This window comes from Salminus brasiliensis, chromosome 24 (genome assembly GCF_030463535.1).
Source record: "Salminus brasiliensis chromosome 24, fSalBra1.hap2, whole genome shotgun sequence".
NCBI classification, from domain to species: Eukaryota; Metazoa; Chordata; class Actinopteri; order Characiformes; family Bryconidae; genus Salminus; species Salminus brasiliensis.
Genome location: NC_132901.1, coordinates 17,771,373 through 17,797,627, shown reverse-complemented (window position 1 = coordinate 17,797,627; position 26,255 = coordinate 17,771,373). Strand labels below are relative to the sequence as shown.

The 26,255-nt window shown below is 42.0% G+C and overlaps 1 protein-coding gene across 1 annotated transcript in view; it reads left to right on the top strand.

Annotated features, from left to right (window-relative positions):
• Window positions 1-25,801, top strand: part of LOC140546507 (sodium/potassium/calcium exchanger 2) — a 57,285-nt gene extending 31,484 nt beyond the window's left edge. The window contains 7 exon segments of the mRNA XM_072669850.1: window positions 5,318-5,368; window positions 7,559-7,639; window positions 7,976-8,058; window positions 16,794-16,928; window positions 17,040-17,129; window positions 19,718-19,884; window positions 22,250-25,801. Coding sequence (XP_072525951.1) covers window positions 5,318-5,368; window positions 7,559-7,639; window positions 7,976-8,058; window positions 16,794-16,928; window positions 17,040-17,129; window positions 19,718-19,884; window positions 22,250-22,499 — 857 coding nt within the window. The 3' untranslated portion in view covers window positions 22,500-25,801.
• Window positions 25,802-26,255: the final 454 nt, after the last annotated feature.

Sequence of the window (26,255 nt, the reverse complement as noted above, 5' to 3'; positions counted from 1 at the left end):
TTGGCTTTCTTTCACTGCTTTTTTCAATATTTTATTATCTACAGAACACTCTTAAAAATAAAGGTGCTGCAAAAGATTCTTTGAGGGATGTCATGGACCAGAGGTATTCAAATCTGGATCTTGAATCCAGGGTTAATTGGCAACATCAAATTATAAGAAAAAAAGAAAAAATTGACAAATATGTAAGGATATGTAAGGTTTTTGTGTGACAACAGTGATATAGTACTAGGTGTTGAACAGTATATCCAGTAACCATGTGTGTAAAACTTACCCCTCATATGTATGGAAGTCATAGAAATGTCCTGCAAAAGTCCTTTTTCTAAAAAGAATAGGAAACGAGTGAAGAACATTTCAATTGGAATCCTTCAGAGATTCTCAATTCGTTACCCTCACACCACTCTCTTACCAAAATACAGATTCTGTATGGAGCCAAAGTGATTCTTCTATGGCATCGCTGAAAAAACCTTAAGCAGCATCTTTAAGAGTGTAGGAGACATTTAGCTGTGTGCTCCAAAAAAACAATATCTTCAATATGTCCCCTGTCTGAACTACCTTCATGTCCAGCAGTGGCAGTGTAGGGTGTATGCATCAAATTTCTCTGAGTAAGAAATCTATACTGAGGTCAGGTTTTGCCTTCCGTGTTATGAGATTTAATGTCTTTCCTCATCTGCACCTATAGCTGGAGTTCTCAGTTTTGATCATCTGGCTTTCTGCTTTTTTTCTGGCACTAAAAACGCATTATAGTGAGGAAGACACAAATATGTGCATCACTAGGGGTTTTCAGGGCTGAGATTTAGAAGCTCTGAAATAGATCTTTCCCTGAGAAGCTTGAGAAATGAGGGTCCATGGTGTGCTGTTTTGTTCATGCGGAGAGTCTCTGCGGCCGACCAGGATTGATTAATTGTTGGAGCTCATTAATTGGTGTCGAGTCCCTTACGATTAATGAGTTCAGACTGGTCCTGACGCACAGACTGGCTCTCTCTCTCTTCCACTCTCTCACTTTCACGCACATAACACACACACACACACACACATGGATGCATTTACATCCTCAATAGCTGAAGGAGATGTTTAATGTACACTATATGGACAAAAGTATTGGGACACCAGTTCTTCTAAACTCAAGGGTATTAAAATAGAGTTGATCCTGCTGCTGTTGGAGTAAACGTCTTTACTGTCCAGAGAAGGCTTTCTACTAGATTTTGGAGGATCTGATTCCATTCAGTGACAAGAGCGATCACCACCCCACCTCATCCCCAACTCCCCAACTCATCCCCAAGAGTATTGGATGGAGCACTAACCATAATTCTGCTTTACTGCTCCACAGCTCAATGCTGGGGGGCTTTATAGCCCTCTAGCCCACGCCTGGCATTATGCATGGTGCCAATAGGTTCAGTTCTTTTAGGCAGTACGTCTCTACAGGGACTAAACAAGCTGTGTGTCAGCAATGGGTAGCTTAAGTAGCTGAATGCATTCATTAGAAGGGGTGTCCACAAACATTTGGACATATAGTGTAGATATAGTGTAGTGCTAACTATTTACATACAGTCCAAAACAGACCATTCAGTGTGTGTGTGTGTGTGTGTGTGTGTGTGTGCGTGTGTTGCCCCATTCACTGGCCTTCTGCTGCATAGTGCCTATTGATCTATCTACTTGACCCCCCCCCCCCAAACTGGCTCTCTGTTTGTCTATTTTGGAAGCAGACACACACGCATGCACAAATACATTTACACATACAAATACACACACACACACACACTCCGCCCTCTCCTGCTTACACTGTCTCTGACTCACATAAACACACACACACACACCAATGATCATCTGATAGTTGATTTTGCTAGGCTGGGTCTTCGTTTCGTAATCATTTCTACACATGGCCACATAAACACACACTCACACGCGCATACACACATCCCCCTTCCTGACTGAATCAATGTTAAAAGCTTTGTGCCTCAGGGGCAGCCTGTGACAGCAGCTCTACAGGTCATTCCACAAGGTCACCAACGTCACTGCTTAACAAGGACAGGAGATACCGATCATACACGCAATATGCTACAGAATGTGTGTTTTTTTATCTCTTGTGTTTTCCTTTGTTTTCGTACATACAGCCACAGCCTTGAGTGATCCTAATAGACTGATCTATATTAAGGATGCAAAAGATACACTCAGTGAGCACTTTAATAAGAACACTGTGCTATCCTCTACCTCCCTTTGCTCTCAAAACAGCCTCAATTCTTCAAGGCATGGATTCAACAAGTTTCCTCTGGGATTCTGGTCCTTGTTGACCCATTTGCTTCAAACAATGTCGATATTTCAGGAGCACTTTCATGCTGCAAGCCTCCTGTTTTTCCACATCCCAAAAGGTGTCCTATTAGGTTGAGATCCGGATGCATGCCAGGCCACTGACAAACACTGAACTCTTTGATACGAACAGTTTGTGACATGGTGCGTTATCAGGCTGGAAGTAGCCGTTAGGAAATGTATAAAATGTGGTCATGAAGGGATGCACCAATTGGCTACAATGCTCAAATAGGCTGTGGCATTCAAGCGATAATTGATTAGTGTTAATGGGGCCCAAAATGTGCCATGAAAACATTCCCCACTCCATTACACCACCTCCACCAGCCTGGGCTGTCGACACAAGGCAGGTTGGGTCAATGGATTCATCCTGTCTGCGCCAATTCTGACCCTACCATTGTGTAGCTTAGCAGTATTTAAGATTCATCAGACCAGACAACGTTTCTCCAGTGCAGTTAGTTGGTGAGCCTGTTCTGAGCCACTGCAGCCTCAGCTTTCTGTTCTTGGCTGAAGTGACAGAAGTGGAAGTCGACATGGTCTTCTGCTGTTGTAGTCCATCTGCCTCAGGGTTGGATGTGTTGTGCTTTCTGAGATGCTTTTCTGCTCATCGCAATTTTGCAGACTGGTTATCTGTATCACAGTTACTGTAGCCTTTCTGTTAGCTTAAAACAGGCTGGCTGTTCTCCAGTGACCTCTCTTACGAACAGGGCATTTCTGTATGCAGGACTGATGCACCAAGGATGTGTTTTTCTAGAAACAGTTTGAGTAAACTCTAGAAACTCTAGAAAATCCAAGAATATCAGCATCTCTAGAAATGCTTAAACCACACCGCCTGGCACCATCAATCATGGCACCTCAATGGCACCTCAATGTCACTGAGATTAGTTTTTTTCCCCATTCTGATGGTTGATATGAACAATACTGGAAGATGCTCACCCGTAACTGTGTGATTTTACCAACACAGTGGTTGAATAGTTAATTGCATGAATAAGCAGGTCTACGTATTACTATCCTAGCCATAGATCTACAAGCTAACCAACAACCATGCTGCCACAAAAATTAGCAAGGGCTTTCGCTGTGCTACAGAAATGTGCACCCAGCACTCGGAAATGTGGGATATCCAGCAAAGCAGAGTTCATCTTTATTCTGCTTACTATAGATGCCAACAACAACAGATAGAAGAAGCCACATTCAGAAAAGTATCTAGTATCTAGTAGCTTGCTTGTTAGATATAGCATCATCCTTAAAAAAAATAAAAAGATATTGTGATACAGTATTTTTGCCATATCGCCCACCCATAAACATGAACTCACGAGTTCGACCCTGGATGCTGCTGCAGCCATCCATGGCTGGGAGTCCTAGATAGCATATGTGGCTTCACTATCTCTGGGTAGGTAGGATGGCCTTCTGTTTACATTGCCACTCAGCTTAATGCTAACCACCATGGTTGTCAATTAGCTGATGTACCAAGATTGGCAGTTCACCTCCATGCTCATTGTGTTGTACAAAGATGCCACAATAGGAAATACGTAGTAATACTTATCTGTTTGTTACGCTCAGCAAGCAAAGCAGACGCTTGCAAATGTAAAACAGTAGAGAAGGTTTATTTACCAAAGAGGAATCCCAATACATAGAGCAAAAGCCAAGCCACTTCAAAACCAGAGAGGCCAATAATGTAGGCATGGGCAAAAAATGAGAGTGAGGCAAACAGGTCAAACACCGGCATAAACAGTCAGGAGAGCTGCTCAGTACGCAAGAAGCGTTGGCAATACTTTGCAAAGTAGTTGAAAATACAAGTTAGTATTTATATTAATATTTTTTATGTAGAGCGGATTAACTGTCCATGACTGATGATGCATTTTAGGAGTTCGTGGTATGTTGGGAGTTGTGTTTTGATGCTGGCATCGGGTGTGTGGAAGCGTGACACGGTTATTCATATCTGCATAAGTCACAAAAACAAATAGGACACCCCATGGAAACTTTGTTGTTGTTCATCTTAAAAGCCTTTCCCGGGCCCAGATATGCATCTACATCTTCTTTCTGAAAGCCTCAGAGAGCTTTTTGGAAGACCGGCTTCTCCAGAATCCCCTATAACCACGTTAGAATCATCTGCGGCAGATGTGCTGCACCTGATTCTGACTTTAGCCATTTAAAGTGGTGATAAATGTGGGGGTGTGTTAACTTTTTAAATCTGTTTTCCATGGGATGTCCTCATTTGTAATGATGACAGACATTAATTACTTGTATGTGAAATGTTTGTTATATAATTACTTGACATACAGACCTAACCAGTGTTCGGAATCAAGTCCCTGCTGAAGAATCTGCTGGTCATCCAGATGAAAACATACCCTATGCTGGTAAGCCAGCTGGTTAACCAGCTCTTGACCAGCATAGTGTATGTTTCATTTGAGATTGATGGACTAGCTGGTTGATTTTGGTCATGCTGGTCATCCACCTTGGTGATGCTGGTCATGCTGGTCGACCAGCTTGGTCTTGCTGGTCAAGCTAAACCATCAAACTCCAAAAACATACCCTGTGCTGATCAGAGCTACACTGGTCAACCAGCTTGACCAGCGCGAGGTGGCTAGGCTGTATTTGTCAGCAGGGCTGTATGAGGTGCTTTCCTTTGAGACAAATTTCTACCGACCTTCTATTGTGTCTTGTCTGTGCTGATCACTAAGTGTTGTACCGCAGCCGTGTCTCCATTCTCACCGTCTCACTCTTTATGGGGGGATTACCCTGGAGAGCATGCACTCACTCACCTTTCAGGTCCTGGAAGGTGTGGGTCTACTTTGTGTTGGTTTTGACCCCGTCTTTTGCACTTATGTTGGTGAGATTGGCTTACCGGGAGAAATTCCCTGTAAACCATGTCACAGTGCTCTGTCATGCTCACCTCCGCCTCTTCTCTTTGTGTGTGTGTGTTTGTGCTTTACACCTCCTGTGTGTGTGTGTGTGTGTGTGTGTGTGTTTGTGTGTGTGTTGCCTTACACTTGTCTCTGTGTGTGTGATATTGTAGAGCTGGGGACTTATGGCAAGCTAAAATATTATCACTCAATGACCGAAGAAGGTAAGATCCTATCTCTGTAGATTCTCCATTCGTAATCATCTTCCTCACTTCTTCCCTCTTTATGCTGTGTTTGTATGCGTGTATGTGTGCTTGTCTGTGTGTGCGTATGCGTGTGTGTATGCATGTGCACGTATGTTGGTGTGTGTGTGTGTGTGTGTGTGTGTGTGTGTGTGTGAAAGAGAACACTGTCTTTTTGCGCTCTTGCTTTGACGACCTCTCTTGGCGAGATTTCACTAACATAAGTGCAAATCGTGTCCGTTCACTATTTCGTTATTTTTCGTCTGTTTTTTTACTTATTATTTTTGTTTACATCTCTTCTTTTTAATCGACTGTGAGAGGTTTGCATTTTCCCTGTTTTGCTTTGTAATTTGTATGAATGTTTCTGCAGATTTAGGTTTTGTAATTGAACAGACTGAGTAACCAGTCAATTCTGCATGAGAAACCCTTACCTCTAAATCATTAAAAGCATGTTCTCATCGACACATAAGATATATCCTTAATAAGGGAGATCAGAGTGCAATTAGTGAAAGCATACAGCATCATCTTCATGTTTAGAAGCTACAGAAATCTCCCTCACACACGTACAGTTAAACACACACACACACATACACACACACAGAAGTGAGAAATGCACGTCACAGCACTGAAGCGAGGAACAGTGAGTCATTCTGGGAGGAGTTATGCAATAGCAGCAACACAGAGCTAATGTAATAATGACATCCCTCCCCCTCTCTCGCGCTCTCTCCACCCACCCCCCTTTCTCTCTCTCTCTCTCTCTCTCTCTCTCTCTCTCACGCTCTCTCTCTCTCGTTCTAATCCAATAATAACAGTTCTGAGACGTCTGGTTATGGTGGAATTGCTTTAGTCTCTTTGAGGATGAGTTAGACTCACATCACAGCCAGCAGAATGACAAATCGGCTTGCTTGCTCTTTCTGATGTCGGAGAGAAAAGGGCAACGTTGGTTCCTAATTTTAACTTCGCTCCTCATCACTACGCCGTGTTTTATGTTCTAATAATAGAGTTACGTTGGATTCCTGTTCTCCCAGAAGTAAGAAAGGGCTTCACGCGACACATCCTATGATTTTTCCGATCTCGCAACACCCGTCAGAACTCTTGACCCTCCCCAACATGTGTTTCAGCTTGAGTTCCTGAACTCCCCTCCAAATAACCTTGAAAGCATCTGGAGCTTCCCTGCCTCAGCCCTTCTCCTAAACCCCCTGCAAGAACCTCCCACAGCTCCGAGTGATTCTGCAGATGGTTCCAAGTGATACCCGAGGACATGTGATGAATAGGTCACGAGATGTAAAGGTCGCGTGATGCAGATGTGCATGTCAGTGGGGTTAGAGTGGCTGGCTGGGGCGGTTGCCGTTAGCAACAGACAGCAGGGTGGGCAGGGAGCCAATCACAATTAATGATTTTGTTGGGAAGGTCATACAGTGATGGGTCAGGACATTCACTACTGGAAAAAAAACACACTTCACACGGAAAGAAGGCTGATCACTTCGACCAGTAGCTATGTACTAATGCACTCGCTGGGACAAACACATCGTCCAGACTTTAAGCAAGGCCAGTCGTTAAGTTTGCCTTTGTTATGTGAATTTGGTCGACCTCCTAGAAGATATCTGTGAAAAGCTTGTGCAACTATTCTATATGCACAAAAGTATTGAGACACCAGCTCATTCATTGTTTCTTCCGATATCAAGGGTCTTAAAGAGTGTCAGTGAGGTCAGGATGTTGAAAGATCACCACTCCACCTCATCCCAAAAGTTTTGGATGGAGCACCAGCATCATTCCATCAGAGAACACAGTTCCACTGCTCCATAGTTTAAAGCTCTTTATACCCCTCTAGTCCATGCCTGGCATTATACATGGTAGTCATGGTGCCAATAGGTTCATGTTTATCTGCTCCAGAGAGTTTTATTCTATTGGCAATACTTCTCTACATGGACTAGACAAGCTGTGTGTGTGCATTTGCACATATTTGCACACCTGCATACATTAGAAGGGGTGTCCACAAACATTTGGACATAGTGTCTGTTAGACATATTTCACTTTCCAAAAAAAAGCATACGCGTTAAATAAGTGAATGGTGCAGTACAATTCAGACACTCCTGACAGCAGTTGGTAAGTAACAGTGGGCTATAACATAGTCTTCTGAGCAAACTCTCACTCTCTCCCTGCGTCTTCCAGGAAAGTTCCGAGAGAAGGCGTCAATTCTTCACAAAATTGCCAAAAAGAAATGCCAAGTGGAAGATGCCAACGGAGTGGCTGGTAAGTTTAACAGTTAGCCTGGCAGCTTCTGCAGCGAGAATCATTGTAGAAAGCATGCAGATTTCCATCGCAGTTTTAATATTCCAGCTTCTCACTCATACTGATCAAAGAGAGACACACATCTCGGTCTGAGCAGGCCAATTATGCTAACAGATCCACATTACCATATTAGCATCTTAACACAACTCAAATGGCGCGGTGCCATTGACGGCATTTTACTTTGATCTTCTGTCTGCACAGTAATATCAATATTCAAAACTTACGTTCACACATAGACAGCACACACATCTCGCTGGAGTATGACCCTGCTTTGACTCTTTGTTGTGTTTACTTTAGATAAGAATCTACCGAACAGCTCCAGTGTGGAAGTGGAAGTGTCTCCGCCTCTAAACGGCACGGCAGGGCAGGAGGGCGACACGGTGAGTCAGTTAAATTACAACACACACCGTCTCTTTTTTTTGAAAGAGAGAGAGAGAGAGAATGTGTATGTATTCTACACATTCTACACATTGAAAACATATGGCAATATTGACAGATACGACAGGTATACTCAGGCATATCAGAGTATTATGACCACCCCTGGTCGTTGTCTAGTTTCTTACAATGTTTTTACAACGTCATTCAAAGATTTCACTGTTTACATTTTCCACAGCGTTGTCACAAGCTCATAATTAGGTAACATTGACTCTTGGTCATAAGACTACCTGTTGACAACTTTCCAAAATTCCAATCATGTTCAATTATCTAGTTTCAGAAAATAGAACGCATCATTTGTTTTAAAACATAACTGGGTTTGCTGGGTTTTTGCTGCATGTATAAATGAGCGGGCACACCAGTCAGTTGTAGCAGAGTGCAAAACTACTGTCATGGGCAAAGGACGCGATTTGACTCATGTGCAAAAGGGCATAATAATAGGATACCGGGCGAAAGGTGGTAGCATGGAAGCCACTAACTTTGTGGGATGTTCTAACGCTATCGTAGTGAAGGCGTACCAAGAATGGGCTTCTCGCACATTGAGTGCTTCCCAACGGCATAACAGTGGTGCCCCATGGGCCACTGATGCCGGAGGGGAACAGCGACTTCTGCGAGTGGTGGCTATTCCCACTATTAGTATGTATATGTATTTAACTGAAGCAATATAAATTAAACATGAAATTAATAGAAATGCTGTTAAATGTTTTTAGTAAGGAATAAGTTTGAACACCTGCATTTGTGACTACTTTAAAGACTTGAAACCTGAAATTAGAATCAGGTGCGGAGGATCAGAACATGGTTAGGGAGGATTCAGGAGAAGCCTGCCTTGTTTGAACCCTTTTAGTTTGGTTTGCTCTTGATTGTTGCCAACAAGGCCAGATCAGGCTGTTCCAGCAAGTCCAGCCCAAGAGCAGACCACTATATGTGTTAGGAAGTCTCCAACCCTCCTAAAATTTCAACAGAAGACCTACAGGTGAGACAATCTGTCCAGTAACTGAGCTGACACATTGCACTGCTGAAGGAATTCTGCATGGAGTCAATGTCAGAGACTGGTAGATGGTTATAGGAAACGTGTAATTGAGGATATTTCAGGGGGACACAGCAGCTATTAGGGCATTTCTGCAGTTGTATGTGTTTAGTTATATTACCTCTATTAATTTGTCAGTATTTTTTAATTAAAGATCAGATGTCCATATGTTTAAAAATTGTTATAATGTTAAAAACACATAGGTTTTCATGGATTTTCTTACATGACTGTATGTGCATGTGTGCAAAAGACATAGCATATGTAGAGACAGCAGGGTATGTGTGTTGTATTATTGTGATAATCGTGAGCAAAATGCTATCTGAACAGAAGTGACTGAATTCTGTATTAACATCACACTTTATTCTCATCAGAAAACAAACTCTACCTACTGATCTATACCACACACACACCACACGCACACACAAACACACACTCCCCGGCTTCCCTCTCGTTTGGATGATGAAGAGCCCTCACCCTCTGCCCCCTGTTGGCACAGCACGATGCCAGTCGAACAGATGGCACAGCCTGCATGCAGGCAGGGAGAGTGCCCTCTCAATGTCACCAAGACAACCAGGTCACGAGGGGCCAACAACCATGCTCAGTTCCAGCTCACTCAAACACGACATCGGTTTATATGCCCTGCCACTCATACACAACATATGCCCATATGCCTAAGTATTCCTTTCATACACACACGCCACGCACTGTAGCTTAGAAGGGTCGTCTGGCTCTGTTGATGAAGTGTGAGTAAGCCTGAGTGCAAGTACTGAACCTGTGGAGAGAGATAGGAGATGGGCTTCATTCCAATCCAGACACATTAGGCCCTTATTTACTTTCCCTAGCTCTTTCTAGTGGTGGAGAGTGTACTGATAAAATATACTAACGCTGACTGCTTGTGAAGTCGCAGAAGATCGGAAGCAACTGCCTCTTTTTTTAACTGCTGCAAATGTGGCATTGCCAGGCAGCCAACAGGCATCACCGGCTCTCCAGCTCTTCCACACCAGCTAACAGACGCCTTTGCTGGTCAGCATCGCTTTAAGAGTGATGAGGGAAGAAAGTGCCATCTACCCACCCAGAGAGAGCACGGCCAAGTGGGCTCTCTCTGACTCTCTTGGCCGCTGATGGCAAAGCGGCATGGCTCGAGATGCGAATTCTCAACACCTAGGCCGTAGCGGTAGCGCATTAGACTGCTGAGCTACTTGGAGCCCTCAGTGTCAACCATTATAACCACAGTTCATTTTTGTTCCACATTTGATATAAGTTGAGTTGAGTCCACAATTGATTTTCATATAATTAAAGAGTGCAAAACACAAAACCTTCTCACATGGAAACGTGCTAAAAAGTGTAAAAAGGAGCGATCTTCAAGTAAGTCAACCTCAGAATGACGGACTCCACTATTAACTTTTGATGGGGAACTAAATGAAAGAAAAAATGACTATGTATGTATTCTACACATTCTACACATTGAAAAAATGTGGCAATATTGACAGATATGACAGGTATAATCAGGCATATCAGAGTATTATGACCACCCCTGGTCGTTGTCTAGTTTCTTACAATGTTTCTGCAACTTCGTCCAAAGATTTCACTGTTTACATTTTCCACAGCGTTGTCACAAGCTCATAATTAGGTAACATTGACTCTTGGTCATAAGACTACCTGTTGACAACTTTCCAAAATTCCAATCATGTTCAATTATCCAGTTAACTGGGTTTGCTGGGTTTTTGCTGAATGTATAGATGAGCGGACACACCAGTCAGTTGTAGTGTTGGAGTTGGAGTGCAAAACTACTGTCATGGGCAAAGGACACTATTAACTTTTGATGGGAAAATAAATGAAAGAAAAAATTACTCCAATCAGCCACTAACATGTCATAACAACAGACTGTCAAAATAAAAGTCGCTAATACATACAGCACAAATGCTGAATGCTAAAATGACCATCCCCCTTTTTGCTGATCTAAAAATATATAAGGAAACTGGTTAAGTTGTATTATATTTTATTGCTGCTATGTTGCATATCTATTGTTTTTGACAGGAAAAGGATATTGGCGTTTTATTCATCGTTAATATTCCACAACCTCAAGCTAATTTAAAATTGAAAGCTAACAGCTACATAAGAGTTATTACACAAGAGCTACACAAGAGCAGTTGATAATCTAAAGATTATTCATTTCAATAATCAATAGATTATTCACCTCCCAAAATAGTCATGTCGTTGCAGACCTAATAGACACATGTTGTCACGTAATCGTATGTAAGGGTTTTTTTCCCCAAAGCAGTGTAGTCTTTAGTTGGAATTTTGTAAAAAGCATTGCAGCCGAAAGCTGAACTTAGTTTGTTCTGGTATCATGAGACATTTGTTGACTTCATTCCCTGTAAATTACGATCAGGCTGTGGGTTGACTGAGGGAATGAGAAACAGAGCTGGAGAGTGATGAGAGTCTTACTGGATTCAATATCCTGTAATATACTGGAGTCATTTCTCTCATATTGCAGTGACTCCAACTCGTTAGCTACTGTAATGGCTGTCCGATGGAGCCCTCTCTGTGCCGCCGCTCACAGATCACCGGTAGTGTTGACCTTCTCTGTAGGCTTTTCCCGTTACATTCACGCGGTGTGCGCTTTGCACCTGAACAGAAAATCGAATTAATTCAAATGTGGGTGTAACAGTTTGGGGTGTAACAGTACCCCCCAAACCCAACAAAACCTCACAAGTGCTTAAGACTAGTTTTCCTTTCGTTTGCTTTGAACAGACAGTCATACACGTTACAGTTGGTTTAACTAGTGGCAGTAGGTCACAGTTGAGAGTAGCTCATGACTGAAGAGCATGTCTAATGTTAGAAAAGTACAAAATAATAAATGAACGAAATGTTTTGTCCACGTTGCTCCACTTAAGCAGTATATAAACTTTCAAAGCTTAAGGCCAACCCTCCCAAAGAACAGACAAAGGGAAACACTTGAAACTTGTTGATATGAAAGAAGCAGGTGTGTCCTCTAGCCGCCGAGTGCCATTTGCACTTGCCATGGTCAGACACCAGTCAGCTTGAGCTGAGAGTATCCCTACACCAATAACTTCAGGACACTGTTTAAAATGTGATTGGCACCATATCAGAAGGTTTGACAAAGCTTAACACCAAATCCTCCAACTTCAACACCAAGTGTTTGTTTGACTGATTTGACTTGTTATAGCTATTGTAATTAGAGATAGACTGATCAGTGCTTTTGGGGCTAATGAACGATTCAGGAGCTCTTCAAGAACCCTTTAAACAGCTTCTGGTCTGCAGACGGGCCAGGAGTGTTACAGCAAACTTCTATTACCAAAGAATATCACCCACCAAATTGTTCAAACGTCCCTGTAGTTACTGTGTAATAACCCTCGCTGCGTTAAGTGGTTAATAAAGGAAACAGTAGGATTCTAAAGGTAGTTCCACAGCTTTCTAATTCGTTCACAGCCTCTTATTCATTGACTGAAGTTGGCTCCATGTTCGCAGCTACTGCTTCAGTAAAGAGACTTGTTATAGCTATTGTAATTAGAGATAGGTCGATCAGTGTTTGTTGGAGCCGATATTGATCACTGATCGTCTTTCAGTACATGTTTCAGCCGATACCGATTAAGGGCAGGGCTGGATGCTACATGAACCTTTCCAGGCATTACATGGTAATGCAGCATCGTGCAGGGCTTCTGTAATGTACCACACATTGTCTCTCAGCATGAAATGTACTTTTAGAATCAGCCACATTCAAAATGCTTCCCGTACAGAACTGCACAGTGAGGCTCAAAGTGGAAACACGACGGAAAGAGCTCCTTATCTAGCGCTAAAAACTCCATCACTTTAGACACAGTTCCTGTAGCTTTCCGACTGTTGTTGCTGGGTTTTTGGCTGTGGTTAAATGTGGTCTGCACTGGTTGCTGTTTTGTGTGGTTGGTGGTGTTCGGTAGCTCTGCAGTGTTCTAGTACTCACTGTACCGGCTGGGCTGGGTGAGGTACTGTCTTGAGGGGGGGGGGCGTCCGGTTAGTGGTGTTAAAAGTCTTTACTCTGTTCCTCTAGAAGCATGTTCAATGGTCCAAGTGTTCTTTAGTAAAGGAAATAGTAGGATGCTGGCGTTGGAGATGCACAGCTCCCAGTTCATTTGGCTCCTTATTCGCAGCTACTGCTTCAGTGAATGAGCCTAAACTAAAGAGAGTGCAAATGTGGTGGCCCATTGCTTAATTTCTTAATATTGGTCCATAATGCGTACACGCCAATAAGGAGTTTCAGTCTCCTCAGGAAAACCTGGATTTAATCTGAATTCCAAGCTGATTTTATTCTTTACAATTACCTGGAAAAAGAGCGTGCTGAGGCTAGCTTTACGTGACATCATATCCGGAGCTGATGGTGCGAAGCTGAGAGAGCATGGTACTGTGGCCCTGACAATACACCCGATAAACCAAGCAGCTTCGCGCAGAGCTGCTGTAATCCTTTCCTCACATAGATGATCTGATCATCTAAACAACCTGAATGCTAATCGCATATTTTGCTTGAAAATCTTCCCAATATCGATACCGATACATAGCGGATCAATTTTTCCTCTTCTTGGTGTGTGTTTTAGATGCAGTCTAACAATGCAAAACTCCCAGGCGGTAAATAAGTCAAGTAAAGGCCTCAGTTTAACATATTAACACATTCAGCATGAGATTTGGAGGGGAACATATGCTACTGAGTAAAACTATTCATCTGTATGCACGTGTTAATGGCTGTGCTCATCCAAGTAAAATTAGCATGCTCAGTCAGATGTCTCAACTGTTAAGATGTCGTCTCCTTCAATGGACAGAGCGTTTCCTTTTGGTGTCCCTGAGACTCTTCCCTATGTGTGCGTGGCTGTGTGTGGGTGTATGTGTGAGGTTTTGCTGACACCTCGCTCTCCTCTCTGGCACACTCCTGCTGGATCTATTTTCAGCAGCCCACACCCCGCCATCCCACAGTGCACCTGCGTGCATCTGGCAGGAAGCAACAACGCTGTGTTTGCACCTGCAGGTGTGTCTAGGAGCGCACCCGCTCGATAATTACTCTGCTCCTCCTGGTGGATGCCCTGATCACACGCACACACACCCCACAAAGCAGCTTGAAGGTCACTTAAAAAAAAACAGCAGGATGTTGGGAGCTCAAACTGCAGCTATTTTTACATTAAAAAAGAGCCCTCAAGTCAGTAGTCACTCAGGAAAGGAATGAAAACATGTATAAAAATATTACAGGGCTAATCCACTTCAATGAGCGTCAATCAAATTCTGTTTCAGTCTTCTGTCTAATTCGCAGTCTGCCCAGGAGAGATTAGATTCACTGTATTTTTTCGTCTATTACGGTAAAGCGTTCCAACCGACCACAACCGCAGCTCTAATCGTGGGCTCTTTTTGATTTGGTAGACGAAAAAGATTTCAATTAATTTCAGAACAGCTTGAGGCTCAAAATTAAATAAATAAATAAAGCTGTCTGAATGAGTGGTAAAAGCACCATGAAGTGGTCCAGTGCACTATAATTCTGCCACAATGATCCGAGGCTCATGCTGCTTGCCATCAGCAGCCGGGGTCAGAGAGAGCACAACTGGCCTTGCTCTCTCAGGGGTGGGTTGATGGCACTTCCTCCCCACATCACTCCTAGTCTGATACTGGTCAGCACTGGCGCCTGTTAGCTGTTGTATCTGAGCTAGTGATCCGGCACTTGGGTTGGCTGGCTAGTTCAAAAAGAGGCGGAGGCTGGCTTTATATGTGTCAGGAGACATGCTTGTGAGAGGGGATTGGGTAGTTGACCTTCCAAAATGGGTAGAAAATTCTAAATTAGCAAGAAATTATATAAAGAAAACACACACAGACATTTGAAAGATTGTAAAAGTGCTAAGAAATCAAATAAATCAGATATTTAAATTTTTTTCTGTCCTGTGGTGCACTGTAGCTAATCAAAGAGTAAAGCTGTAAAGCTCCTTCTGCACTGACATTTTGGGCGCATGGCACGCCGAACAGAAGGCACAAGTCATTCTGCAGTATGCTCAGTATGGACTAGATACTGTTAGTAATCAGTAGGCAGGACGTGCTCAGGCACACACAGGCTGTTACAGCTAGCTGACTGTTCTGATTCAGCAGTTCCATTAATGAGCTGCTAGGAGCAGCGCACCTGTCCTACAGGAAAACAACAGCAACGCTCAACAGATTGGCACAGTGCTCAAGTACTGCCAACACAACTGTCACACAACATCCATACAGCCCTCAGACAACCCATTGAGCTTAGAATCTGCTCACCCGTCATACAAAACAAACATAGTGCTCATAGCCTTCAGACGGTACGCAATGGCAAGCCGGGTTGAGCCGTAATTCAGATCTCTAATTCAGATCTCTATTTTTTTTTTCAGATCTAGCTATGCATTACTAGTAAACATTCCTATTCTCAGATATCAACTATGAAAGTGTTATTAGTAATAATATCAGATCTGTAGATTCATAAAGCAGTTCTGACTAGTCACATTGTCAGGATGACATGACCTTATATTACCATTTACATGAAATTTGCCGTTCTCTGATCTGTAATTCCTTTTTTACTAGTAGAAATTATTGGAACGAGTAAAAAAAAAAGAGTTTTCAATATACTATATGGACAAAAATATTGGGACATCTGCTTATTCATTGTTTCTTCCGAAGTAGGCAAGGCTGGCTCCACCTCATTGCGGACCGTTTCAGCTTTATTTCTGTAGAACGGAAGGGAATGGATCCAGGCTGTCCTTGTTTTCCACAGTCATCGTGGAAAACAAGTCATCGTCATAGTTACTAGTAACACGTTCATAGCTGCTATCTGAAATGAGAACTTGGACTAGTTAAGGCTGCATTACAGAGACCTTTGAGTAGAATTTAAGTTTTTACTGGTAAGCTTGCATCGCCGGTGGCATTTTAGGCAAAAGCCGATTGCCATAATATGCAAGACATAACACGTACAATGAGGTTGGCACATCATTTCATTAAAATGTAAATGTTAGCTTGAAAATAGCTTTGTACCTTTGGTGTGAAAGAAAGAGCGAAAACTCTTGGGAACATGTACAGACAGGCTGTCAAAGCCGCCCTTGTAGTGACTGTTTCAGCCACTTGACCCATTTTTGACAACTCTCAGCTCCCTTCTGTGGAAGACAGTGTAAAAGAGAAGTGTGTGTTTGCGTGAAAGGAGCTGTGTGGGAGTGGATGTGTGCATTAGAGAGAGAGAGAGAGACAGTCTGTGTATTTTGTGAGAGACAGCGCATAGTTAGCGTGCTGTTGCTTTTGCTCTGTCTCAGCGACTCTCATCACCAAGGTTACGACAAGGCAGGTGACAGATCATCTCAGTGGGACCCCTGTGTCCTTACTGTAGCATATGCTCTAACAAACCAGAGAGAGAGAGAGAGAGAGAGAGAGAGAAAGAGAGAGACACAACACAGCCCTACAAAGTATTCCACACTCAAGCACTTGCATGGCATGTTTAGACAAGTGGCCATTGATCTCCAAGGAATTTATGCCACTCTAATTGGCCAGGGTGTTTGTGTGTGTGTGTGAATTGGTGTGTGTGTGTCTGCATGCATGTGTAAGCACTTCCGATTTAATAAATGATTCATTTATCAAATCAGGTTTCTGTTGATATTGTGTCTTCTCTTCAAACAGGGTGAAGAAGACGAGGAGGATGACCAGCCTCTCAGCTTGTCCTGGCCGGAGACGTGTCGCAAGCGATTCACGTACCTCTTCATCCTGCCTATCGTCTTTCCCCTGTGGATCACGCTTCCCGACGTCAGGAAACCTGTGAGTTTTGTGTAGAGAGAGAGAGATAGGCTCGATGCTGGTCTCACCCCAGTGATGCAAACGTGTGTAATTACATTTCCCTTGTTTATTTTTTGTTTTGTTTTTTTTTAGACATCCAAGAAGTTTTTCCCCATCACGTTTCTGGGAGCAATCTGCTGGATCGCTGGCTTCTCCTACCTGATGGTGTGGTGGGCTCACCAGGTACGTGTGATACTGACAGGACACTGCAGGGAAGCACCTAAACTCTATGTTTATTTATGTGAACTTGACTTGATCAAGCTGGGGTAGAGACCTTAACTTTCTTATACGTTGTGCGGACAAAAGGTTTGGGACACCTGCTCATTCGTTGTTGTTTTTTTCTAATCAAGGGGATTAAATACTACTGTCCATGGAAGGCTTTCTATTAGATTTTGGAGCACTGCTGTGAGAATCTGATTGCATTCAGCGACAAAAATGTTAGTAAGGTCAGAATGCTGAATGTTCACCACCCCACCTCAGCCCCAACTCCTCAACTCATCCCAAAAGTATTGGATGAAGCACCATCCATCATTCCAGAGAACACAGTTCCACTGCTGCAGAGCTCATTGCTAGGGGCTTTAGACCACTCCATTGTGCCAATAGGTTCCTGTTTATCTGCTCTAGAGAGTCCTGTTCTATTTGCAGTACATCTACAACAGGGACTAGACAAGCAGAGTTAAATCAGTTTGGGTTTGGTTCAGACCCACCAGGATTTCATTTACATGATTAACATTTACAAATGTACATGTTCTGAGAACCAAGAACATGAAAAGCACACAGATAAAAATTGAAGACTTAATAAAAAGATTTTTGAATGTTTCACAGCAACAGTAAAAATAATAATAATGAACATGTGTGCTAATGAATTCAGGTTTTGCGATATTCTTACCAGAAAAGCTCCAGAAAGCAGTGTTTCAGAAAGCCTTGTTTACCATCCTCACCCATCACTTCAACCAGTGGCCAGTCTCCTCATTTATAACGTCTCTGTCATGAATGCGCAGATGTCCAGTGGAACGGACAGAATCCTGGAGATGTAGCTTCAGTGTGAACAGAGCATTTGAGGCTGGGACTATGGCGGTACCCAAAACTGCCTTGTAGCTCGCTTAATTACTAAAGTGCTTCCCAGTTTTACATGTGTCGTGCCTGAAGGTCTCCAGTAACCTGCAGTTATGGAACACGATGCAGTCAGATTATGAAGTAAGCAGATGTCTTCAGTAGTTCCTATTTGCGATATCTTTGAGCCAATGGTCTAGTCTAGTTCTAGACATTGGCGTCAGCTGGCTTAGTGATACACAGCGCTGTAGCTGTGAGGTGTCGGCAGTGCTCTGTGACTCACTGGTGTGATGAGAGATGGGTGTTTAGATCAAAGATTAAATGTGACGTTATGAGCAACTTGTCTCACTCTACAGCTCATTCGTTCTTCTTTCTGACAATCCTGACTGTTACAGGGGATGAGCAGGGGGTTTGTGCAGGTGTGAGAAGCTGAAAGGCTTCTCTAATCAGGACAGCATTCATGACAAATTGTACCTAGTTGTGAAAGCTATAACGCTTCAGTGCTGTACTTACTGTTACACACTCGCTACATATAATCACTAGAACATAGACAGCTCCAGATCTGGTGGATCCTCTACATTCCTGATTTGAAATAGCATGACTGAAATGTTAGGTTTACTGTCAGTGTTTTTAATTGTTGTTGTCTGACTTATTAAAGATTTGGACATATTTACCCTGCATTATTTAAGCCAAAACCTCACTTCTCCACTGTCCTGACTAGCTTATTGTCCTCATTTATGTAAGTTACATTGGACCTAAGATGGAACCTTGTGGGACTTCACAAAATGTGCTAAACTAAAATGGCTACGAAGTAATTCTCAAGAGCTTCTGTATTAGAATCATTAACTGAATAATTTAGCCAGGATTCAAAGGGCTGAAGCAAGTTACACAAAGCAGTAACTTAGAAAGACGTCTCTCACAGCCTTAATGTTTGTATTTTAGTTTATAGAATAGTGGTCATTGCACTAGGAGTTTGAGGTTTATTCTGTAGCCTCAGGGCTGTACAAATTGCAAGGTAGATGCACCTTCAGTATTTTCCCACTGATTTATGGGAATGATAGATAGTTAAAGCTGGAGCATCCTGACCAAACAAACAGTGCTTTGGGTGCTGTTGGGAGAGTCTGGAACGTTCTCCCTGTATTGTTCTTTGTTTGGAAATTCTGAAGCCTGAAAATCTCAATGCTGTTTTTGTTGCAGAATGGTTGGTGTGCTTCAGGATGGTTTAGCTGGGCTGATTTGTGTTCGCCTGCTTGTTTAAAGCTGTTTTAACAGCTGTTAATAATTTTTTTTCAAAGAGTTATGAGACTGGCAAGACCTATCTTTGAACACATGCCTGCGATTGTTCTTTTTTTATTGCAGCTAATATATGATAATTGTGCCAGTGTATTCAAACTTCCATATTACCATAAAAAATGTGTCATCTATATAAAAAATGTTATATAAATATAGTGAAACTCAGCTACACCTATTTTTTGAACCCTAACAAAGTGAGTAAATAAACCAAAGGCCTGTTTGAATTTGAGGGCATGCATTTCAGCTCATTAAGAGTTTGGTCATTAGCTGAGGTGTGGAATCTGTGCTAAATCAAGGAAAACGTTACTGGCCCTTGAAGCATTCTTCCAGCGTAAGGCACAGAATGAAGTTTTTATTCCAAGTCAAATGTCAAAATAAGCCTTCACTGAGCCTCACGACTGCAGTCCTGTATGTATCTTCCGCAGGTTGGTGAGACAATCGGCATCACAGAAGAGATTATGGGTCTGACAATCCTGGCAGCTGGAACCTCTATTCCGGATCTTATCACCAGTGTCATTGTGGCACGGAAAGGTCTCGGGGACATGGCTGTGTCCAGCTCTGTGGGCTCCAACATCTTCGACATCACAGTGGGGTAAAAAAGCCTCTCACAAAGATAATAAACTACTATTATAATGTTCAATTGTGCTGCTTGTGTCTTAGCATTAGCTTGATTGATCATTGTCATGTTTTATATATTTTAATTGCAAATTCAATTCAAATTACAGTGCAAACATAACCAAAACAGAATGTAAATTTGCAAAACCAGTTCCAGTTGAAGGGTTACCACTTTTAAATACAACCTTTTAAAGGTTTCAGAATGGGTTTATGATTGTTTATTGATGGTTATTAATTTAGCACAAATAAAAAGAGCAACAATGACTTACAGCTTTCTTCAAAAAATTAAATCTATATTCATCCATACTGTTAATCCTTGGATCTTGCTGGTTACTTTTCTTATTTTGTCAGTCAGTGTTAAAAGTGTTGAGGAATCTGGAAAAAACAGGAACTACTATTTGTCCAGGAAAGACTATTTGTCCAGTCATCAGAGAATTGGTTAAATTGGTTAAATGTCCTGAGAGATATATGTCTAAAAGAAAGATCTGCCTTTAGTACTAGGTCTGCATATAGTACTAGGTGTTGAATAGTACATCAAGAAACCATGCATACTATTACAGGGTTCTTTGAGCAATGCCATAGAAGAGCCACGTTTGCTTCCATAATGAAGCAGTGTGATGAACCTTACATCTGGTAAAGAACCTTTACATCTAGTGAAGATTCTTTATACGTTAAAAATTATCTTGGTATGTAAAGCTAATTAAAGGCAGTTTATACAGAGAGCCCTTTTGCCCAAACATACAGCATATTATTCTTCATCATGTACCAGGCACTAAGGGTTTAGTCTCCTTTTTGTGTGATACTTTAAAGTCTTGTGTGGTATTGTCCGAGGATATATCGGAGGCCATTCTTGATAGAAAATAAATACCAGACATACCTTGATTCAATTTAAAGTATTCCATAGACTCTATTACTGCAAATCCAAGCTTCACATCATCTCTCCTCTATGCAATAAGTGTAAATGACATCGGAACACTTACCCATCAGTTCTGGTCCTGCTCCAAGCTAAATTCTTTTTGGTCCTTTATATTCAATTAAATGTCAAAGGCCTTTAGTAAAACTATCATATGGGATCCTTTACTCACAATTTTTAGAGCAGGGGTAGCTAATCCATCCATGAATAAATATTAAAGTCAAGGCATTTCCATTTGTGCATTGCTGTCCAAGTGCCTTATCTTACAGCAGTGTAGGGTAGCTCGCTATTCCAGCAGTGGGTTAGGGATTTGGGAAATGTACTGCATATGGAGAGTCTTTGCTACTTATTTAGTAATAGTGATTATACCTTCCTGAAAACTTGCCAACTCCTTTTTGACAAATGGCCAGCCAGCTGAGACATCTAACCCATGTTTAGATTGACATACAAACAGTATATATGATATTTCTCTACTTAGATTTAAAAAGTGTTTATTGGAACATGTACATCATGTAGGCTGTCGTTGCACTTAGCATTGCTTTAGCTGGTCTTTTTGTTTTCATGTGACTTCTTAGGGGGTGGGTCTGGGAGGGAGGAAGGAGAAACAATGCCTTATTTATATACTGTAGGACTGTATTTAAAAAAAGGTCCTTCAATAAAAAGATGTCTTTTAGGAACAAATGTTCATTTGACCTCGTTATTTTTTGTCTTAGTGCAGTGGTTCTCGGCATCTCAGACGGTCTGTGTATATTAAAATGAGTTATTAACACTGCCAAACTCTTGGCCTTATTGTGTGTATAGTGTATCACATAATCATATAATCATTTTTGAGTTGCAAAGATTAACATCACGATTAACAGTACTATCAAGGTAAATCAATGGCTCAGACCTTAAAAATGGGAATGTAGTAATTTCATAGGTTAATATAGGCCAACTGGTGTTAAACTGTAGTGACTTCTGAACAGATGTCTGCTGAAGCTGACTGGTAGAGCACTAGTAGTAAGATTCCTAACCAGCAAGATCTGAACTGTAGCAGAATGGATGAATGTGGGCTCATTATTTAAAGCTACAGTTCACTGTTGCCCTTTTTATTTGAACCACTTTATAATAAGACAACCCTCATAAAGGCTTATGCATTTGATAAAAGCTGATGATTTTAATTTGTTTATTACCTAATTAGTAGTCATTAGTAAACACGTTGGAACCATTTACAAGTCCTTTATCACAGTAGTCTAATTATAAAGTGGTAGCAAGTATGATGCTTTTTGCACATCCTTAAGCTAATAGACAGAGCAGTGCAGTATGAAAATACAATTAAAGTGGACATCAGTGTCAGTTGTTCACCGTTTTGAGTCGTAGGAAACTGCAATGCTGCTCCATTCCAACGCTGTGAGGCATTTCAGGGGATTCTGCTTCCTGTGTTTCCCAGGTTACCGTTCCCATGGCTCTTGTACTCCTTAATAAACGGCTTGAAGCCCATAACGGTGAGCAGTAATGGGCTCTTCTGTGCCATTGTGCTGCTCTTCCTCATGCTCCTCTTCGTCATCATCTCCATCGCCGCCTGCAAGTGGAAGATGAGCAAGCTGCTGGGCTTCATCATGTTCCTCCTGTACATCGTCTTCCTGGTGGTCAGCGTCATGCTGGAGGACAAAATCATCGTCTGCCCCGTTTCCATCTGACCTCCACAGACACACACTCACAGGCGCCCAATAAGTCTGTGAACCATCCTCTCCAGAAGCCTCATCCATGTCTATTTAAACCTTGCGTCGCTACCTAAAAAACCCACCCATGCATGGCGTTCGATTCAGTAGGAGCGGATGTTGGGGAGGATTCTTCTTTTTCATTGACTTTATGGATGCGGGCTCTGCTGCATTAGCGCTTGTTGGTTTAAGAAAGGTGGGAACAGCAAAGTTAAGTTTGCCTCTAGTGTTGGGCGATGTGTCTGAATTTGAGATGTTCTTAGGTTTGTGACTAACGCATGAATCCAAACTCCTTCAGTTAATTAGAATAAGCTTCATTGACCTTGAAATACGGAGCTCATGAGGGATAGGCTTAAAAATAGCTTTAAAATCACTCCATTAAAATCAAGACATTTATGAACTGAATGTATGACGCTACTGGACTCACTGAAGAAGTGGCTTGTGGTTTGATTCGTACAGTAGCTTAATCTCCAGACCCAATTTGAAGGCCCAAGTACATTAATATACATATATCTTTTATTTTTTTGTAAATGATCTTATCAACAGCAGTGAATAAGCAATATTGCTCAGTACTAGGGGCTTACTTATAATCCAGGGAGCTAGAGAGAGAGCGCGAAAGGGGAGACTTGAGATACGTGAGATTTGCTATGCACGGCCTTTGGTTCATTGAATCCGATGCCTTCGGAAAACACAAACTGGGACTTTTCTTCGCACCTGTATCGAAGTGTTCCCACTGGCCACCTTTCAGTGCTTAAAACAGCAGCTGAATGTTCGGAGCCTGCTGGAGACTTTTCTCAAACGGGAAGACACTCACAGGACACTTGTTGTGTGTGTGTGTGATGTGACTCAACATTTGTCTTTTCATGAAAACACACAAATGCCTGGACAACAGTTCCATCAGGCAACGGGGATCACCTCAGATACTACGGGAGATATGAAGGCTTCACATGGATTCAAGAGGACATTTTGGAACATGCGCAGGGTCGCACCGATATTTATTTATCGATCTATTTATTTATTTATTTAAGAATTTTCTTGGGGGGGTGTTTTTTTTTTGTTTGTTTGTTTATTTGCTTGTTTGCAATTTTACATGGCTATTGCTCCAGCAGTGGATATAGTAAGTAGGGGTAGTTATACTACAGTATTGACGACAGCAAAAAAACAAAACAAAAAAAGAAACAACTGAGGACTGAATACTCCCATCTCCCATCCTTTCAAATCAATTATTCTCGCGCCTGTATGTAACGTATTAACTGTACGTCAGTTACCTTAGATTAGACTTTTAAAATACTAAGAGAAAACCTCTTCTATATGTAAGGGAAAACCTTATCATTCTCTTGGATTAAAAAAAAACAAATAACAGAAAAGGCTTCAGTAGATGCTTCTAGGCGTAGCTCAGTGTCAAACTAGCCTGTAGATATGTACTCTCTTGCATTCCTCAGCAGAAGAGGCTATGTGCAATAATCTTAAATACTCTTGGATTGTACTTGGAGCGCTCAGTGTATTCGGCGAAAGCGGAGTTTGATAAAAAAAGCATTCGACGTTTTTTTGCATGAAATACTAGGGAGACGTGTGCATATTGCTTTAATCCCATGACGATATTCACAACCAATAGTCTTTTGAATGCCAAGGAGTGATCATCTGCTGTAACGTGAGGCTTTACGCATTAATCACTCCTGTGCAATTCCCTAAATTATACACTAGGGGTGTAAAGGTACACACAAGTCACAGTTTGCTTCACGCTGCAGTTTGGACCTCACGGTATGGCACGAGTTTGCTTATTTGAGTAGACTCCCATGCAAGTTACAGTTTGTCCCGCTTAGTGCTGTATGTAGAGCCCCCCTGAGGTAGTTGATACAGCCTGTAGTTTACACACGAACACAAACACAGACACGTTGTCCTAGTCCAAACCACCAGCTTTCATGAGCTGAAATGACATGACATGTTAAAAGCCAGTTGAGTGGAGTAGGGCGTGGGGGGCAAACAAGACTACAGTTACCATAGCAGTAGTCTTAAAGCACTGTAGTTCTCACAGTACCATGCAAACTCAGTGGTTTATGGCTTAAGGTTCCCGAGAGACATGTATGCTTGTGACATTACCGTATTTGCCCTAATAGCATGTACTGTGTATTTTCTGTGTGACTGCATGTACCAAACTGTGACCCCCTGTATTTTAACCAATACACGTACCATTACATTCCTATATATATATACATATACATATACAGAATTTTCATAGTAAAGATGGCACCAAATTTACAAACAAAAATCTATTTTTTATTTAGCTGTTTCCTACCATCCCGACTGTTTTCAGAGTTTGGTTTGGACGGACATGTGGCAGTCAAGTGTAGTAAGTGATACAGTCTGCAGTGACACTGATTGCCTTAGCACTGCTACAGACTTCTACACAATTCAATGGAATGGATTGGTTAATCAATGGTACAGTCTTAGTGCTTACTGACTCAGTCGCCTCACGTTTCAGTAGAGACTGTATAGACTCTTACACACTGTTGTAATTTCCTCAGCAGCTCGTAGTGGGACAAACATTATAATTAACCCAGACTGGACGTAAGAAGGGACACTGAACTGCAATGATGAGATTCACTATATGCATTAATTAATGAAGGCTGAAACGTCTGTAAATACAGTCGATATACATAGTATAGATTTAACATTATAATGACAGGCAGGCGGGGGGTCTTGAAGTTGCCGAAATGTACTGTACACGTCTATATATGTACATAGACATTTTCATTGCCATTTTTTTTTTCTCAACTGGAGGGTTGACATATGGATCATTTAGCATCTTCAGGTTTATTTTGTTTTGTACTGGAATGTGCAATTGGGGTATAAAAGTAGGGCTTTAAAAAAACACATTGCCTCTCTGAAATGTACAGGGACGGACAGCTCTATTTTACATGATTTCAGGCTTGTTTTTACTGTTAAACCCTCCTTTGTATCTCCTGCACCTGTTACCACAACATCCAAGTGCTCCTTGTTTCTCCTGTAGCTTCTTCCTTTACTTCCGTTTGTAGTTGCACACGTTTTCCACTGCTTTTCGTATGATTGGGAGGTTTTGCTTGCTCTTCTTGGGCTTTTTTTTCCATATTTAACTTTTACTTCACAGAAACATATGTAATATACTGAATTTGATGTGTAGACAAAAGCAATTAGAGATTTAAGATTATATATATATATATATATACCGCTTCACTAAACCTACTCCACCTAGTCCATTCTATCAGCTCCACCTCCCATTAAAGGGGCACTTTGTAGATCTACAATTCCAGACTGTAGACCCTATGCTTCTCTGCATACTCTGTTAGCCTCCCTTCACCCTGATCTTCAATGCTCAGGACCCTGCAGGACCACCAAAGAGCAAGTACTATTTGGGTGGTGGGTCATTCTCAGTGTTAGTAGTGTGTGTGGTACAAATGGATGAGACACAGCAGTGCTGCTGGAGTGTTTAAACGCTGTGTCCACTCACTGTCCTCTCTATTAGACACTCCCACCTTGTTGGTCCACCTTGTAGATGTACAGTCAGAAACAGAAGCTCTGTATCTGCTGCTGCACAGTCTGCGTTGGTCATTCTCTAGTCCTTCATCAGCGCTCACAGGATGCTGTTGAGTGGATGTTCTCTGGTTGGTGGACTGTTCCTAGTCCAGCAGTGACACTGATGTCTTTAAAAACTCCAGCAGTACTGCTGTGTCTGATCCACTTGTACCAGCTTAACAC